Source organism: Onychostoma macrolepis, chromosome 17 (genome assembly GCF_012432095.1).
Source record: "Onychostoma macrolepis isolate SWU-2019 chromosome 17, ASM1243209v1, whole genome shotgun sequence".
NCBI lineage: Eukaryota > Metazoa > Chordata > Actinopteri > Cypriniformes > Cyprinidae > Onychostoma > Onychostoma macrolepis.
Window position 1 is genome coordinate 26387031 of NC_081171.1, and position 16986 is coordinate 26404016.

A 16986-nucleotide genomic window follows, 5' to 3' on the forward strand; every position below is an offset into this window, starting at 1 on the left:
TACAAACAGTTGAGTGCGCAAGCCTTTAAAGTATACTCCCTTGTCAGTCTATGTGAGAGATGCGTTCAGAATCAGCACATGGTCACTGTCTACCATGATACAAATACATGTACCGTGCCACCCCTAATATAGACAGATGCTCCTGATATTAACATGCTCACAAATGTTTGTTTTTTTTGGGTTGTTTGTATTTAATTGAATCTGCACCACAGATGAATCCTGATGACTTTCTTCAAACTGTTTTCCTCCGAGAGCACCGTACCAACATCAGATGTTCAACTACACTGATATTCTATGGTAAAACAAACTCCTTGACTACTGATTATGTTTTTTTCTTCTTGAATCCATGGAAAAAAACAGAAACACTTAAATAAAACACGTAAATATCAGGTATGATTTACTTTTCACTTGTTGGACAGCATCTGTTGCAGGAATGACACACTACCAGTCCAAACTTTTTGAACAGTAAGATTTTTAATGTTTTTGTAAAGAATTATCTTCCGCTCACCAAGCCTGCATTTATTTGATCCAAAATACATAAAGTTGTATTTGCTAAAGCAGTAATATTGTGAAATATTTTTACTATTTAAAATAACTGCTTTCTATTTGAATATATTTTAAAATGTAATTTATTCCTGTGATCAAAGCTACATTTTTAGCATCATTACTACTCCAAGTGTAACAATATACACTATACCATTCAAAAGCTTGGAATCAGTATATATAGAAATTAAAACTTTTATTTAGCACAAAAGTGATGATAAAGACATTTATCATTTTACAAACGATGCTGTTCTTCTGAACTTTCTATTAATCAAAAAAACCTGCAAAACCTCAGCTCTTTTCAAAATAATAATAATTATAATAACTGTTTTTTGAGCAGCAAATCAGAATATTAGAATGATTTCTGAAGGATCATGTGACTGGAGTAATAATGCTAAAAAGTCAGCTTTGATTGTTCCTAATAAACTGTTTAACTGCACTTGCAAGTGAATCTCAAGTTATTTTGTGTGATAGCTAAATATATTCTTAATAAACTACTAACAAAAAATATATAAATTTATTTTGTCCTCATATTCTTTCTTGTAACTCTTCCCTCTCAGTCACATACCTGCGTGAATGGCTCATTATGAAGCTAATTATATGCAGCTCATTATGCGGGCCTTTGTCTTCTCAGGTGTGAATGTGAAGGTTGATTCCCTCTTGCACAGACCCTTTTTACTCAAAAAGTGACTTAGAAACTTTAAATCAATATATTGTTTTCTGTGAGCAGGTAAACAAGATGATTTACATATCATTTTGAAGCAAAAACTCTAGGCTACAAGATCCAGTTCTCAAAAGTCTTGTGAACAAATGCTTTTTTATGTGTTTTATGGCCTTATTTCAGTGACTTCAAAATTTTAGTTTTTCACTAACCACGCATAAACGCTTCTTTCTCAAAAACAAAATGTACATAAATGCTGCTAACATATTATTGTAGCCCAGTTTGTGCTGTTTACAGTGTTATAAGACTTTAGCCATTTATATGTTTATAAGCAACTGAAAAAAGCACAAATGTAAGGACATGTCAAAACTTCTCCAGGCCCCCAAAACACCCTCAGACCCCAGAGGGTTAATGTACGAAACAGCTACTGTTTCGCTACTGCCATGCTCGACCCTCAAACGCAAACCGTACGAACGGCCTGTATTGAGAAATAATCGAGAAATGAAAGTATGCGTCCTTCAGGTTGACCACTGCAAACCAATCCTGGGATTGGATGCAACTGAGGATGCGCTTCTGCTTCAAAATCCTGAACGGAAGCTTGTGAAGGGCCCTATTCAAGACGCGCAGATCCAAGATTGGTCAAAGGTCACCGTTTTTCTTGGGTACAATGAAGTAAGAGCTGTAAAACCCCTGCTTCATCTCAGCTGGAGGGACAGGCGCGATTGCATCCTTCGCCGACAGGACAGGACTATCGGCGAAGTCTCGAGGATGCCGCTGAACCTGGGGGGGTCGCCTGGTGAACTGGATTGCGTAGCCGAGTCGAACTGTCCGAATGAGCCAGCGGAACGGGTTGGGTAGCGCAAGCCACGTCCCCAAACTCCGTGCGAGTGGCACCAAAGGGACAATCGACATACTGCATGCTGCGGTGGGGAGTCGTGCTGGATGGCCCAGGAGGCAGCGCGTTCTAGAGCAGCTTCCCACATCTCCAGGTTGTCTGTATCAGGGCCGCTTCGTCGTCTTCCTGTAGGACTTGGCGGACCACTGGGACATCATCTTCCTACGTGGAGCTCGACGCGCGGGCCTCGACGATGTCTCAGCACAAGGCGGAGCAGCAGTGGAGGAAGCGGGAGGATGCCCACGCTGAGAAGCAGGCTGAGACACGGCCCACGATGGAACGGTTGCATTAGGAGGATCACGTTGGGGCAGGATGTGCTGTGTGGCCTCAGTCTGCTTCTGTACTGCCGAGAACTGCTGGGCGAAGTCCTCGATAGTGTTGCCGAACAGTCCAGCCTTGGAGATGGGAGGGTCAAGAAAGCACACTTTGTCAACGTCTCTCATCTCGACCAGGTTGAGCCAGAGATGTTTTTCCCGAGGGACTGCGCCGTGACTTTCGTCGCCTGTAAGGCAAAGTCAGTCGACATGCGCAATAAGTAATAAGCATGGTAAATAATGCCTTTAAAAATGAAAGATGTTTGAAAATGGAAGAATGCACTCCAAAAACAATTTTGGAGCGAGTTTGCCTTTAATTTTACCAGAAACTATACAGTTAAATGACATGAAAATTAATATAGAAATAGTCAGGGTCACTGTGAACAGGAATCATTTCAAAGAATGAGCAAACCAATAAAGAACATATTTTTTATGAGTGTTTGAAAATGGGAAATGGTCCAAACGCTAGAATGCACTTTGATTTCTGGAGTGAATTTGCCTTTAATTTTCGCCAAAACTGTAGAGTACAATGATTTGAAAATGAATACAGTAATGGTAAGGATGACTGTGAACCAGAATCAATTGAAAGAATGAGCAAACCTATAAAGGAAGGATTTTTATGTGTGTTTGAAAATGGGTAATAGTGCAAATGCACTTTTACGCTAGGGGTTTCTCCAAAACCATACAGTAAAAAGACTTTATGTTCCCAGTTAGTCTAGGGTTAGAGGAACTAGTAACAGAATAAAAAGGTGATGTGTGGAGGCAGCAAGGTTCAATTCCCATCTCCGGTGCTTTAACAAATGTCAACAGTCAACTCAATATCAAGAACACAAGTTCTTTTATTTTAAAGATATGGGAAGATGTCAAGGCTTCAAGAGGGGGCAAGGCCAAAACAACAAACAAAAACCCTCTAACTACTAGGGAGAAACTAACTAAGCTAAAATAAAGAAAAAGAAACAAATACAATCAATACACTAACTCCCTAACTAGCATAAACAGGAGAAAAACAAGGTATAAAGAAAATGGCACCCGCCTCTCTACTAACATATCCGCAATAAATTAACAATAACGCCATAAATAACAAAGAATATCAGAAGAAAGTACAAACAAATGATAACTTCTAAACCAAACTTCTTGTCTTAAGCATCAGTCACCACAAGAGTGTTAACACGATAACACTATAAAAATTGTGGGGTTGAGAATAGAAGCCTCACGACGCAGCCCACGCACGCACACACACACACACACCCCGCACTGTGCGATGGTGCAGCTTAAATCCACAGTTTCTCCTCCTCCTGCAATCACATCAGATCGCCAGTCATTGGAATCAGCTGATAGCCATTACCTCCTGCTTATAGGAAGAGAGAGAGAGAAAAAGAACAAAAAACAAATACGTCCTTGGACGTAACAGACTTAAAACGAATAGTCATGATCACTGTGAACAGGAATCAATTAAAAGAACGAGCAAACCTATAAATGAAACATTTTTATGAGGGTTTGAAAATGGGACATGATGTAAAAGTTCTTATGCACTTAGATGCTTGCAGTGAATTTGCCATTAATGTTCTCCAAAACCATACAGTAAAAATATTAGAAAATTCATAAAGTAATAGGGTGACTGTGAACAGGAATCAACTGAAAGAACGAGTAGACCTATAAAAGGAAAGATTTTTATGAGTGTTTGAAATAGGAAATTATTAGAATGCACTGATTTTTGGAGTGATTTTCTTTACTTTTCTTCAAAACTATAGAGTAAAATCAGTTGAAAATTGATACAGTAATAGTTTGGTTCACTCTGAACAGGAATCAATTGGAAGAATGAGCAAACCTATAAAGGAAACATTTTTATGAGTGTTTGAAAATGACATATTCTGATGTCGCTTTATGGTCTTTTTAGGGTTAAATTACGTTTAATGTAGACATATTTTGGGTCACCGTGAACAGCAATCTATTGAAAATAGCAGCAAAAGTACAAAGGAAACGCCGTTATGACAGCTTCTTTACATCCATTTTGACCGCTTCCAGCACCCATACCGTAAGCAAACCAAAAAAAAAAAGTTAAAAGGGTCTTCTAGGGTCTGGCAATTTTATTTAAGATTTATGTTAGACTTGTTCAGTTAATGTTAAAAATTGTTGTTTTTTTAATTTATTATTTTATTTTTTTCAACAGAAACATTGTGGAATGTCAATATTTTTGTGTTTTGTGCCCTAAACAATGCTTTTTTCTTTGATAAATGCTTACAATCTTCTTGTCTCAAATAAAAGATGACTACATTCTAGCTACATAGAAATAATTTTCCAACATTTTAATGTATTTCATATCATACAAGCAAACAGGTTTCCTTTCTTTTCAGGTGAAGGTACGAGAGGGATCCTGTGCTCAAAATGGGGTGATTAATGACAGCACTCCTTTAATGGGTGTGTCTGATGAAGAGCAAAGAAAATCATATGCTGAAGTCCAAAAGCTGCGGGACAAGTTGACCCACCGTGATAATGAGATCAGTATCCTTTATTCAAATGATGAATAATTAAAAATATTATTCAAATGAATGGCAATTAGTTGGTTCAAATAAACATAACCACTTTTTTCCCCCAAACAACCAAATGTTTTATATAGTTTTTAATACACTATATGATACACCCCCCCCACATTGTAATAATACTTAGCCATAATTGTGATTAAGGATTTGTTTAAGTTTCACATTTTGGGGAAAATGTAGTGTTCCTAACCAGTGTATCTTCTCAACAATAATGAAAATATATTTAAAGGGGTGGTAAACTGTTTTTTTGTTTAATTTTATTTTATTTTTTTCTACGCTTGATTGTGTTTATGTGGTGCAGTCTAACGTGTTAATGCTTCGTTAAAAAAAAAAATTAATAAATGTATATATATTTTTTTCATTTTTTTTTTCACGTAATTTACCTTTATTCTACATCCCTCTGTCTCTTCTCCTATGAACACTCTGATGATTTCCTGTTTTTTTTAAGCCCCTCCCTCAGAAATACGCAATGGGCTCAGATTGTTTAGCTGGCCCAGTGTGTTGTGATTCAATAAACCGCCTAGTGCACGCCCAGAGACGTCATGCCCCTCACCTCGGTGGCATGTGCTCTGATCTTGTATTGTAAACAATTGCGTTGTCTATACTACTTATCAGTTTGAGCCCGAATGAGACCCAGAGAATACTAGTGAAGAGGATCGCACAGAACCTGTGCAAGCACGAGTCTTACAGGATGTTTCAGAATGGTATGTTTTTTTGTTGGTTGTTGTCTCATACTTTTAGATACGCTGTTATTTGTAAATGATACTGCTTATGTTAGTGTAACGGAGACCAGCGGGAAGATGCGGAGACCCAGGTTCGAGACCCACTAGGATCAGGAACGAGGTGTGGCGGTAAGGACCCGGGGGGGTTACATTGGTGCCATGACCCGGATGGGAGTGAGGTTTAGGGGGGTGAGTGTAACGAAGGCCAGCGGGTAGGTGCTGTGTCAAGTCAAGTCACCTTTATTTATATAGCGCTTTTAATAATACAGATTGTGTCAAAGCAACTTTCCAATATCAAAATAGTAAAATAGTGTGTCAATAATGTAAAATGACAAGATTAAACACTCAATTTTCAGTTAAAGGCATTTCATTATTAAATTCAGTTATGTCATCGTCCAGCTCAGTTCAGTTTAAATAGTATCTGTGCAATCAAGTCGACGATATCACTGGAAATTGTGTCCCCAACTATGCAAGCCAGAGGCGACAGCGGCAAGGAACCAAAACTCCACCGGTGACAGTCGGGGGGGCCAGTTCTCCTCTGACCAGACGAACCAGCAATTCAATTCCAACTGCAGTAAAGTCAGATTGTGTAAAGGACTCATCTGGCTCCCTAGGTCTTGTCCCGATGGCCGTCTAGATGACAAGGTCTTCACTGGGGATCTGTCTCTGGGGCTCATTTAGGTATCCTGATCTCCGCTGATGTTCAGGGCTGTAGTGTTCTTCTCTAGGTGCTGATCTACCATTTGATCTGCATATGGACTGAATCGGATGGTTACAATGATCTCGGAAACAGACTAATATTAGCGTAGATGCCATTCTTCTTACAATGTAACAAGTACATCATGTGTTATGGGAAGTGTTCCCAGTTCTGGTTGACCTAATTAATGCAGCCTAACAATCCTTTAACGGATTTGAATATTAGAAGCGCATTAGTGTGTTATGTCTATGCCAGGTTAAAGAGATGGCTCTTTAATCTAGATTTAAACTGACAGAGTGTGTCTGCCTCCCGAACAGTGTTAGGTAGATTATTCCAGAGTTTGGGTGCTAAATAGGAAAAGGATCTGCCATCCCGCAGTTGATTTTGATATTCTACGTATTATCAAATGGCCAGAGTTTTGAGAATGCAGTGGACGTGGAGGACTATAATGCGATAAGAGCTCGCTCAAGTACTGAGGAGCTAAACCATTCAGGGTTTTAGAAGTAATTAACAAGATTTTAAAATCTATACAATGTTTAATAGGGAGCAAGTGCAGTGTTGACAGAACCAGGCTAATGTGGTCATACTTCCTGGTTCTAGTAAGAACTCTAGCTGCTGCATTTTGGACCATCTGGAGTTTAAGCGTGCAGAACAAGCACCCAATAAAGCATTACAATAATCTTAACTTGAGGTCATAAATGCATGAATTAACATTTCTGCATTTGACTTTGAGAGCATAGGTCTCAATTTAGATATATTTTAAGATGAAAAAATGCAGTTTTACAAATGCTAGAAACGTGGCTGTCAAAGGAAAGATTGCTATCAAATAGCACACCTAGGTTCCTAACTGATGACGAAGAATTTACAGAGCAGCCATCAAGTGTTAGACAGTGTTCTAAGTTATTATATGTTGGGGTTTAAGAGCAGGTCATTTGTAACTCTAATGAGAGCAGTCTCAGCACTATGAAACAGTCTAAATCCTGATTAGAAATCCTCACAGATACCATTTTTCTCTAAGAAGGAATATAATTGTGAGGATACTACCTTTTCTAGTATCTTTGACAGAAAAGGGAGATTCGAGATCGGTCTGCAATTAACTAGATCTTTGGGGTCAAGTTGTGTTTTTTGAATGAGAGGCTTAATAATAGTCAATTTGAAGGTTTTGGGGACATATCTCATTGACAATGACGAATTAATAATAGCCAAAAGAGGATCTATGACTTCTGGAAGCACCTCTTTTAGTAGTTTAGATGGAATAGGGTCTAACATACATGTTGTTGGTTTAGATGATTTAACAAGTTTATACAATTCTTCCTCTCCTATAGTAGAGAATGAGTGGAATTGTTCCTCAGGGGATCTATAGTACACTATATGATGCAATATTGTAGCTGATGGCTGCATGGTTACAATTTTATCTCTAACAGTATCGATCTTGGAAGTAAAATAGTTCATAAAGTCATTATGCTGTTGGAAAATGTCAACAACTGCTGATGCTTTAGTTTTTGTTAATTTAGGCTCTGTATTGAATAAATACCTGGGGTTATGTTTGTTTTCTGCTAAAAGAGACTAAAAGTAATCAGATCTAGCAGTTTTTAATGCTTTTCTGTAGGATAGGTCCCAAGAGGGTATAGAGGGGGGCCGTGGGGATTTAACCTTCTCGCCCCCTAAGGAACCTGATGACCAAGTCATGCTTCCCCACCGACTTCCCTTCCACGGGGTCGTGGTTGGCAGCAATCGCAGCCACATAGACTTTAAAGGTGGAGGGAGACAGCCTTCGCTCCAAACCTTGCTGCAAGAAGGGGGTCTTCTTGGTGAGAAGAACACCATTCGAACAAACAGGTTCCACTTCAAGGCGTAAGCATGTCTTGTAGACGGCGCTCTTGCCGAAGTGATGGTGTCAACTACCTCCTGGGGTAGGTCACCTAGAATCTCCGCGTTCCGTCCAGGGACCAGACATGAAGTTTCCAGAGGTCTGGACGCGGGTGCCATAAGGTGCCCCGTCTCTGAGTCAGTAGATCCTTCCTCAGAGGAATCTGCCAAGGAGGGGCTGTCACGAAGAGCATCAGTTCCGGGAACCAAGTCCGAGTGGGCCAGTACGGTGCCACGAGCAGGACCTGCTCCTCGTCCTCCCTGATCTTGCACAGTGTCTGTGCGAGAAGGCTCACTGGGGGAAACACATACTTGCGAAGGCCCCGTGGCCAGCTGTGTGCCAGTGCATCCGTGCCGAGTGTTCCCTTGGTCAGGGAGTAAAACAACTGGCAATGAGAGGTCTCTAGAGAAGCAAACAGGTCTACCTGAGTGAGTCCGAAACGTCTCCACTCTCCGGGAAGCGCAGCTCGTGACAGCTCGTCGACTGCCCGGTTGAGCAAGCCTGGAATGTGAATGGCACAAAGCGTCCTCAGATGCTTCTGACTCCAGAGGAGAAGGTGGTGGGCGCTAGTTGAGTCCGACGAGCCCGTACGTGGCCCCCCAGCCGGTGGTGGAGGCATCCGTGTAAACCACAGCATGCCTGGAGACCTGTTCCAGGGGCACTCCTGCCCAGAGAAATGAGAGGTCTGACCACGGGGTGAAGGTTTGGCGGCAGGCCGGTGTGACTTGGACCCGGTGAGTGCCACGTTGCCACGTCCACCTTGGGACTTGGCCATGGAGCCAGTGTTGAGGCGGTCTCATATGAAGCAGCCCCAGCGGCATGACTGCTGCTGCAGCTTGCTTTAAGTTGAGTTGAAGGCTGACTCGTTCCCTGGATGGTTGCTTGAGGGAATCCCGAAGGCTGATTGGCTGCTGATTTGTCCTTGCGTGACGCGTTCTGCGGGAACCCCTCCTGCGATTGTTTGGCTTCCTGGTGATGCAAGGGTGGTAATGCTTTGAAGTTCTTGCGTGGCTTCAGGCTTTGAAAGTTTCTTTGGTCAGAAGTTGACAATGTGTTTAGTTTTTTTAGATGATCAGCTTGATGTTAAGTCTGCGAGTGCTTCGCAGCGCGATCAGTGGAAACAAAGCCAAAGTTTCAAGCTGCGAGCCAGTAAAGCTGGGTGTCTATACTGATTTCAGTCCATCCCATTCACTGTTTGATCCAATCACTTTGTCTCTGTAGGGCGGACCACAGCAAGTTTATAAAAGGCATAAAATACCACATTAATATATATTGTCTCTTGAGTATATTGCTTTAATAGCAGCAGTCATTACTGATTGTCCTTTTGGCAAAGTCCATAAGAGTTTGGGTATTCTTTGCACAAGAAGAGAAAAAGACACGCGTTTCCTTTGGAATGCAGTAAAGAAAGGGGAGATGTTCGAGGTCATTAGGAGTGTCACGTTGTGTAGCTCTGGTGATTTTCTTAGCTCAGACGGAGCTATAAGTCAATCATTTGTGTTTATCAGAAGCGTAGTTTATGGTAAACGGGGTCGCAGTATCGCGAGCGATCTGTTTCTGGAACCTCAACAAATAAGCAGTTCTTTGTTCTGGAATCCGTGCAGATGTAACGCGGACATTTTATCCTCAAACCTATCGTTGTTTACGAGTCTCTTGAGATGATAAGGAGAACAGGCAGGAAGCTAGTCAGACACTTGGGCGTTGTGCTGGTCATTTGTCAACTTTACGACCACAGCTGTGGCCGATGGGAGGCTCCTTAGGTTGGTTAAGGAATGTGCTGTATTGAATTCATTTTGTGTCTGTTCACTAAGGTTCTACACAGGAGTGGTGCTTTGGTTCATTCAACTATAATGTTGTGGTTACAAAAAGGTGTGCCCCCATGGTTATTTGAACTGCATTTCCCTATCTGCCGGTCACTATGAGTTATGTCATGATGACATTAGGGGTTTACTTGGGAGCCCTAATCATCTCTGAGTCTAAGAGAAAATGGCAATGAAAATTGGCTACTGGATTTTGCATGCAGAGCCAATCCCCGTACATACAGGATTTAACGCTGAAGAGCTGAGAAATGAGTCCTGGCTTGTGAGTGGTGAATGGTTCAAGGTTGTGGCAAGGGGACTTAACGTCTCAGTTAGCTCCATCAGGGAATGAGGGTTAGTGGATTTTGCATGCCAATCCATTCCCTGTACATACGGTTATATAAGGCGACAGAGTTGCATCATTCATTCAGATTTTTGCTTCAGAGCTGAGTGGGTGTATGACTTACTATATCCACAAAGCCATTGCAGTGGCACATCTTTGCAGTGTGAAGAGGGCTTTCCTGGTTGGCGGTATGGTGCTGACAGCAGTGTCCCTATTGCAGCGATTCCCCTGGGCGCTTCAACTGAAAGAGCAGTTTCTCTAAAATTCCTCTAAAAGAGCAAATTGCGGATTTTCACATCTTTTTAAAGATGCCGCTCTCCGTGTCCTCTTGGTTGCGGTTGTTTCCTGTCCCCTGATGGTGGCCATGAACGTTGTGTTCTGTGTCTGGGCGTTCAGCACACTGAAGGCGCATTCGCAGATGGTTCATGCACGCACTGCGAACGCATAACCATGGCATAGCTGCGACTGCATCTCTGCCTTCTTAAAGGGAAAGTACGAGACCCCTCTGTCACTACCTGTCCCGGTTTCGCTGCCATGAGTAAAAGATCGCCGGTCAGTGCTCTGGGAGATCTGAGGATTACAGTGAGAGCTAATCTGCTGGGTAAGTCCCCACGGACCTCTCACTCCTCCCACAGCACTTGTCCTGTGCAGCTTCCGGGTGATTCTGCTGGCCATGCTTGCCTGGGAAGCCATGAGCATCAGACTGGAGGTGAACCAAAGCCTGTAAGCTGTCGGTAGCCCTCGCTGCCAAAGCTTAAAATACTACGGGCCAAGCCGCCTCTGCCCTGCATGCCATAGCTATCCTACAAGTTCACCAAGCCAAGACCCTAAAACAAATGCCCTCTAGTCGACGAAAGTCATGGCTTCCTTGGGAAGGCGATGTCTACTCTTGTGGTCCAAGAGCGCCATCTCTGTCTCAAACTGGTCGAGATGAGAGACGTTGACAAACTGCACTTTGCCCAGCAGTTCTCGGCAGTGCAGGAGCCATTCAGCATATCCCGGATCACATGATCCTCCATCTGCCACCATTCCGTCGTGGGCTGGCCCACAATCTGTTCGTCACCGTGAGCTCCCCCCGTGTCATCCACATCTGCTCTGTCCTACACTGAGACACCATCAAGGCCATCACGTCGAGCTCCACGCAGGAAAGTGGAGCCTCCCATATCCCAGGCCACCGCTAAGTCCCCTAGGAAGACAGCGTCACTCTTTCCCTCGAAGGAGGAAAGGGTGGAGAATCCTTGTTTTCCTTTTCTTTCTGTAACCACTAGGGTGGCACGGTACACAGATGTCACGGTTCGGTACGTACCTCGGTTCGGGGGTCACGGTCCGATATGATTTCGGTACAACAGGAAACAAACAAAAAAATATACTATGCTCGGTTTCTTTTCATTTATTTTGAAAAGACAGTAGTAAAAATTACTATTTTTTCCACCTAGATGTGAAAATACTAAATATTATTACATTGTTATATATATATAACATATGCAGTACATATATATACAGTGCCCTCCATAAGTATTGGAACAGTAAAGACAAAATTGCTCTGTTGGCTGTGGAGTCAAGACATTTGCAAATATGATGAAAAGATGAATATGAGACAAAACTACAGAATGTCACATTTTATTACTGGGTGATTCAACACATAGATGTTTTACCAGCTAAGAAGTTCAGCACTTTTAGAGTTTCATGCCTCTATCTGATGTGAGCATAAGTATTGGAACAGTTGCCTCACAGGTCTTTCTAAGTGATCAGCTGTGTCCTGTTGCATTAATTCTTTAGATATTAAAAGCAGGGAATGTGTCATATCAGTTATATCCATGACTTCTGCATTCTGAATCTTGTATTTGATGACGACACATACAAACTAGAATGAAGATGAGGGAGCTGACTTTGAGAGAAAAGCAAGCAATTTGGATGCTAAAAGAAAAGAGGAAGTCAATTAGAGCTCTAGCAAAAACAAAGGGCATGGAGAAATCAAGAGTTTGGAAACCACCAGCGACACCAGCAACCAACAACGACCTGATCGGCTGAGAAAACAACAGTAGTTGACGTTGAACTACTTGATGTAAATTAACAAATTAAATTTGTTAATTTAGTTTACAAATCATAAAAGCTGTGAAAATGAACCCTAAAATACGTGTCTGTAAAATCACCAACAACTTCCAGAAAGCTGGGGTGATGCTCTGACAATCTACTGTCCTCAGGAGACTTTGACACAGAATTACAGATGCTACACAGCAAGATACAAACCTCTGACCAGCTCCAAAAATGGCAAAATTAGAGTTTGCAAAAAAGCACAAAGGTGAGCCAGAAGAGTTTTGGAACTGTTTATGCACCGATGAGACAAAGCTGAACCTTTATCAAAGTGATGGGAAAGCAAAAATGTGAAGAAAAAAAGGTAACTGCAATGATCCCAAGCATAAAGCCTCATCTGTAAAGCATGGTGGAGGTGGTGTCATGGCATGGGCATGCATGGCTGTCTCTGGAACAGGCTCTCTCAACTTTACTGATGACTTAATGTATGATGACAGTAGCAGAATGAATTTGGAAGGGTACAAAACCATCTTGCCTACCAATATTCAAGAAAATGCCACCAGATTCGTTGGGAAGTTCAGTAATTCTGTGTCAAAGTCTCCTGAGGACAGTAGATTGTCAGAGCATCACCCCAGCTTTCTGGAAGTTGTTGGTGATTTTACAGACACGTCTTTTAGGGTTCATTTTCACAGCTTTTATGATTTGTTCATATTGCATCAGGACAATGACCCAAAACACTCTGCCAGTTCAGTCAAGGAGTTTATAAGGGCAAAGAAATGGAAAGTCTTAGATTGCCCAAGTCAATCTCCAGATTTAAATCCGATTGAACATGAATTTCACCAGCTGAAGAGGAGAGTAAAGGCATAAACTCCCCAAAACAAGCAACAATTGGAATTGGCTGCATTAAAGGCTGGGAAAAGTATTTCAAAGGATGAGAGCAAGAGTCTGGTGAGGTCTATGGGTCACAGACTCACTGCTGTGATTGTGCGCAAGGGATCTTTTAGTCTTTTATATCTGCCTTAAGTTCATCTGTCCCAATACTTATGCTCACATCAATGAGTGGGATGAACTCTAAAAGTGCTGTTCTTTTTATTTGGTAAAACATGTATGTGTTGAAACGTCTAATAATAAAATGTGATATTCTGTAGTTTGGTCTCATATTCATCTTTTCATCATATGTGTAAATATCTTGATGTACATACAAGGAATAAATTCTTGAAATATATTTAATTTAGTTTACAGATAAACACGGGAAAAAAACGTAACAGCCTATATATGCTGAGTTTCAGTTCATTTTTGTGACACGCTTAACTTGTTCACAGAAAGGAAACTCAAATGGCAGAAAGCGACATCCTATTTGTTTTCTTTTTTCATTGTGAGTGTACACAAATAAAAGCAGACCTTTATACAGTGATGCATTATTAATAAGACAATAAGTGTTTAAAGTTGATTCTGCTGGTATAAGGAAACAGTTGAAGCCGGAGCACACACACACACACACAAAACACATCAGTTCTAGCACTGCTAACTTGACAGCACAGTTGGTACTTTATCAAAATAAAATACAGTGAACCAAACATCAGCACGCCCTCCTCTGGGTCACTGTTGAAACGTGACTGAAGTACAAAGCCTATCATTTACATAATAAGTAATAGTTTCACATTCAGATACATTATATCGCAAATATGGAAATATTACAGAATATTTGGATTTGTGCCGAATGAGAGAGGTAGGATACAAGAGCATAAAGCTCCATTTCGCAAACAGTTGTGTGCGCAAGCCTTTAAAGTATACTCCCTTGTCAGTGAGAGATGCGTTCAGAATCAGCACATGGTCACTGTCTGGGGGCTTTGTTTTCAAGTGCGCAACTCGGCATTCGCTGTTCTTCTGCTGGCGGTTATCAAACAGCGTTGCATTACTGCAAGCGCCCCCTTCTGGATTGGGAGTGAATTGCCTGTATTCGTTGTAAGGCCTTATGCACCGAACCGAGATGTTCGGTACGAATACATGAATCATGCCACCCCTAGTAACCACATATTCAATGAAAGAGCCGTTTCATTTTCCTCCAGGTTATCAGGTGATACACTGCCTCCTCACTCTCATCCATGTCGCCCCCTGTTGCCAGTGCCCAAGAGATCATGGTTTGGGGATGCAACGCCTTCCCCCACTTCTCTAGCCTGTCCCTCTGAGGACACGGGGGAACCCTGTCAGTGTGACACAGAACGCAATGCTGGGTATGTTGATTGTCCCTTTGGTGCCACTCGCACGGAGTTTGGGGGTGTGGCTTGCGCTTCTCAACCCGTCCCACTGGCTCATTCAGACAGTTCGACTCAGCTAAGCAATTTAGTTCGCCAGGCAACCCCCCAGGTTCAGCGGCGTTCTCGAGACTTCGGTGGCAGTCTGAAACGCTCCTGTCCTGTGTGAGGATATTGTTGTCCTCCTGGCGAAGGATGCAAACGAGACTGTCCCTTCAGCTGAGATGAAGCAGGGTTTTTACAGCCCTTACTTCATCGTGCCCAAGAAAAGTGGTGGCCTTTGGTTAATCCTGGATCTGCAAGTCTTGAATCGGGCCCATTCAAGATGTTGATGCAGAAGCGCATCCTCAGATGTATCCAATTGCAGGATTGGTTTGCAGCGGTCGACCTGAAGGAAGCGTACTTTCGTGTCTTGATTCTTCCTCGACACTGGCTGTTCCTATGGTTTGCGTTTGAAGGTAGGACATGGAAGTACAATAAAGTACAACTTTAGTGGCTGGTTAATGCCATCGCATAAAATTCTATACAGTCACGCAAGTCAGAGCAATTTGCCAAAGCTAAATAATAGTAGTCCTCAGGTTATAGTGTGCCCTGCTTGAGGGATAATAACAGACTTGCCATGCGCATACATAGCCAGTGTCCAGTCGCCTCTGGCTTGCTCAGTTGGGGACACTTAATACACTTATTATTACTAATACTAACACTTTCTAGCGATTATCACCGATTTGATTGCACAGATACTATTTAAACTAAACTGAGCTAGACAATGACATTTCTGAATTCAATAATAAAATGCCTTTAACTGAAAATTGAGTGTTTAATCTTATCATTATACATTACTGACACTCTATCCTCCAATTTGATACTGTTAAGTGTTTTGACACAATCTGTATTGTTAAAAGCACTATATAAATACAGCTGACTTGACTGTAGAAAAGCCACTGGCAAAAAAGTATACTTAGGGCAAGACAAAAGAGTAATCCGGTAAATAGGCGTGGGTCAATCAATGGTATCCAAAGAGTGAGGCAAACGGGTAATCCACAGACAGGCAATAGTCCAGGCGAGGTGCAAACAAAGTCCGGAAAGAGTTATTGCATAGAGCAAAAAATTATCGGCATCAGAGTTGAACTGTTGTCAACTAAAATGTGGAGTGTATCTCAGTATATGTACATGTAAATGTACTTATTGTATACTGAGATATGAATAGTTCACACAAATATGATAAAGATCAGTATTTATTTACTCTCATGTTATTCCAAGCCTGTATGAGTTTACGGTAACACTTTATTTTGATGGTCCCTTTTGAACATTCTGTTGATACTAAGTAATGTTGCAACTACATGTCAACAAACTCTGATAAGAGTATTAGTAGCCTGTTTGCTTCATATCTACTAACTCCTTATTGTGTTGGTGTCCCAACAGATATTCTACTGACTATAAGTAACTTTTCAAGAATGTGTCAACTTAATCTAACCCTAACCCTACCAGTCAACTAATACACTACTAACACTCTAATGAGAGTCAGTAGAAATGTAGGTGTAACATTACTTAGTCAATAGAATGTGTTAAAGGGACCATTAAAATAAAGTGAAACCGAGTTTCCCAGTTCCTTTGAGTCAGACCTTTGCAATAAATAGGTTTAAACCGTCCAAATGATTTGAACACAAATGTGGTTCTCAGATTCAACTCACTAATGATTCAATCACAATGGTTAACAGCCCACTGGAGCAGAATAACAATGAAAAAAATACTGTTTTCCATTTGTTTTCCCTTGTATCACACAGGTCTCCAAGATGAAACAATTATCATTGTCATAAAATGATCATTATCCTTAATTTAGATTTCTCAGGTATATTGGTGAACATGCTTAAGAAAGAAAAGAAGAAAGTTCAAGATGTGAGTTCACAACTGGCCCAGATACTCAATCAAAACCCATTAACCTACAATTCATCCTGGTCACCAACAACTGTACAGGTGGAAGAGAATGCAAAATATGACCCCTCTAATGATGACACACATGTTCAGCATTTGATGACCAGAAAAAGAGGTGAGTGATCACAAAAAAGATCCCAGCCCTATATTATATATCATTCACTAAACAGTATTAACTACATATTATGCATGCTTTTAATTGCCTAACCACTCAGACAAAATGTACAGATTCACTGCCACTGGGAAAATACAAGGCGAAATGCAGGCGAAGGGCAAACAGGAACACCTACACAGGGAACCAATGGTGGTGCAATTGTAATAATAATATAATGGGTGAAAACAAAATCACAAGCCATGTATTCAAAAACATCATATAAGAGTCTA

At 41.4% G+C, this 16986-nt stretch overlaps 1 protein-coding gene across 5 annotated transcripts in view; it reads left to right on the top strand.

Annotated features, from left to right (window-relative positions):
* Positions 1 to 16986, top strand: part of kif6 (kinesin family member 6) — a 281901-nt gene that overhangs the window by 114041 nt on the left and 150874 nt on the right. For all 5 annotated transcript variants that reach the window (XR_009266661.1, XM_058748719.1, XM_058748720.1 and 2 more), the window contains 2 exons: positions 4768 to 4915; positions 16520 to 16717. Coding sequence is in view for 4 of the 5 variants with exons in the window: in XM_058748719.1 (XP_058604702.1) it covers positions 4768 to 4915; positions 16520 to 16717 (346 nt within the window). In the remaining variant the exon portion in view is untranslated. The remainder of the gene's footprint in view (positions 1 to 4767; positions 4916 to 16519; positions 16718 to 16986) is intronic.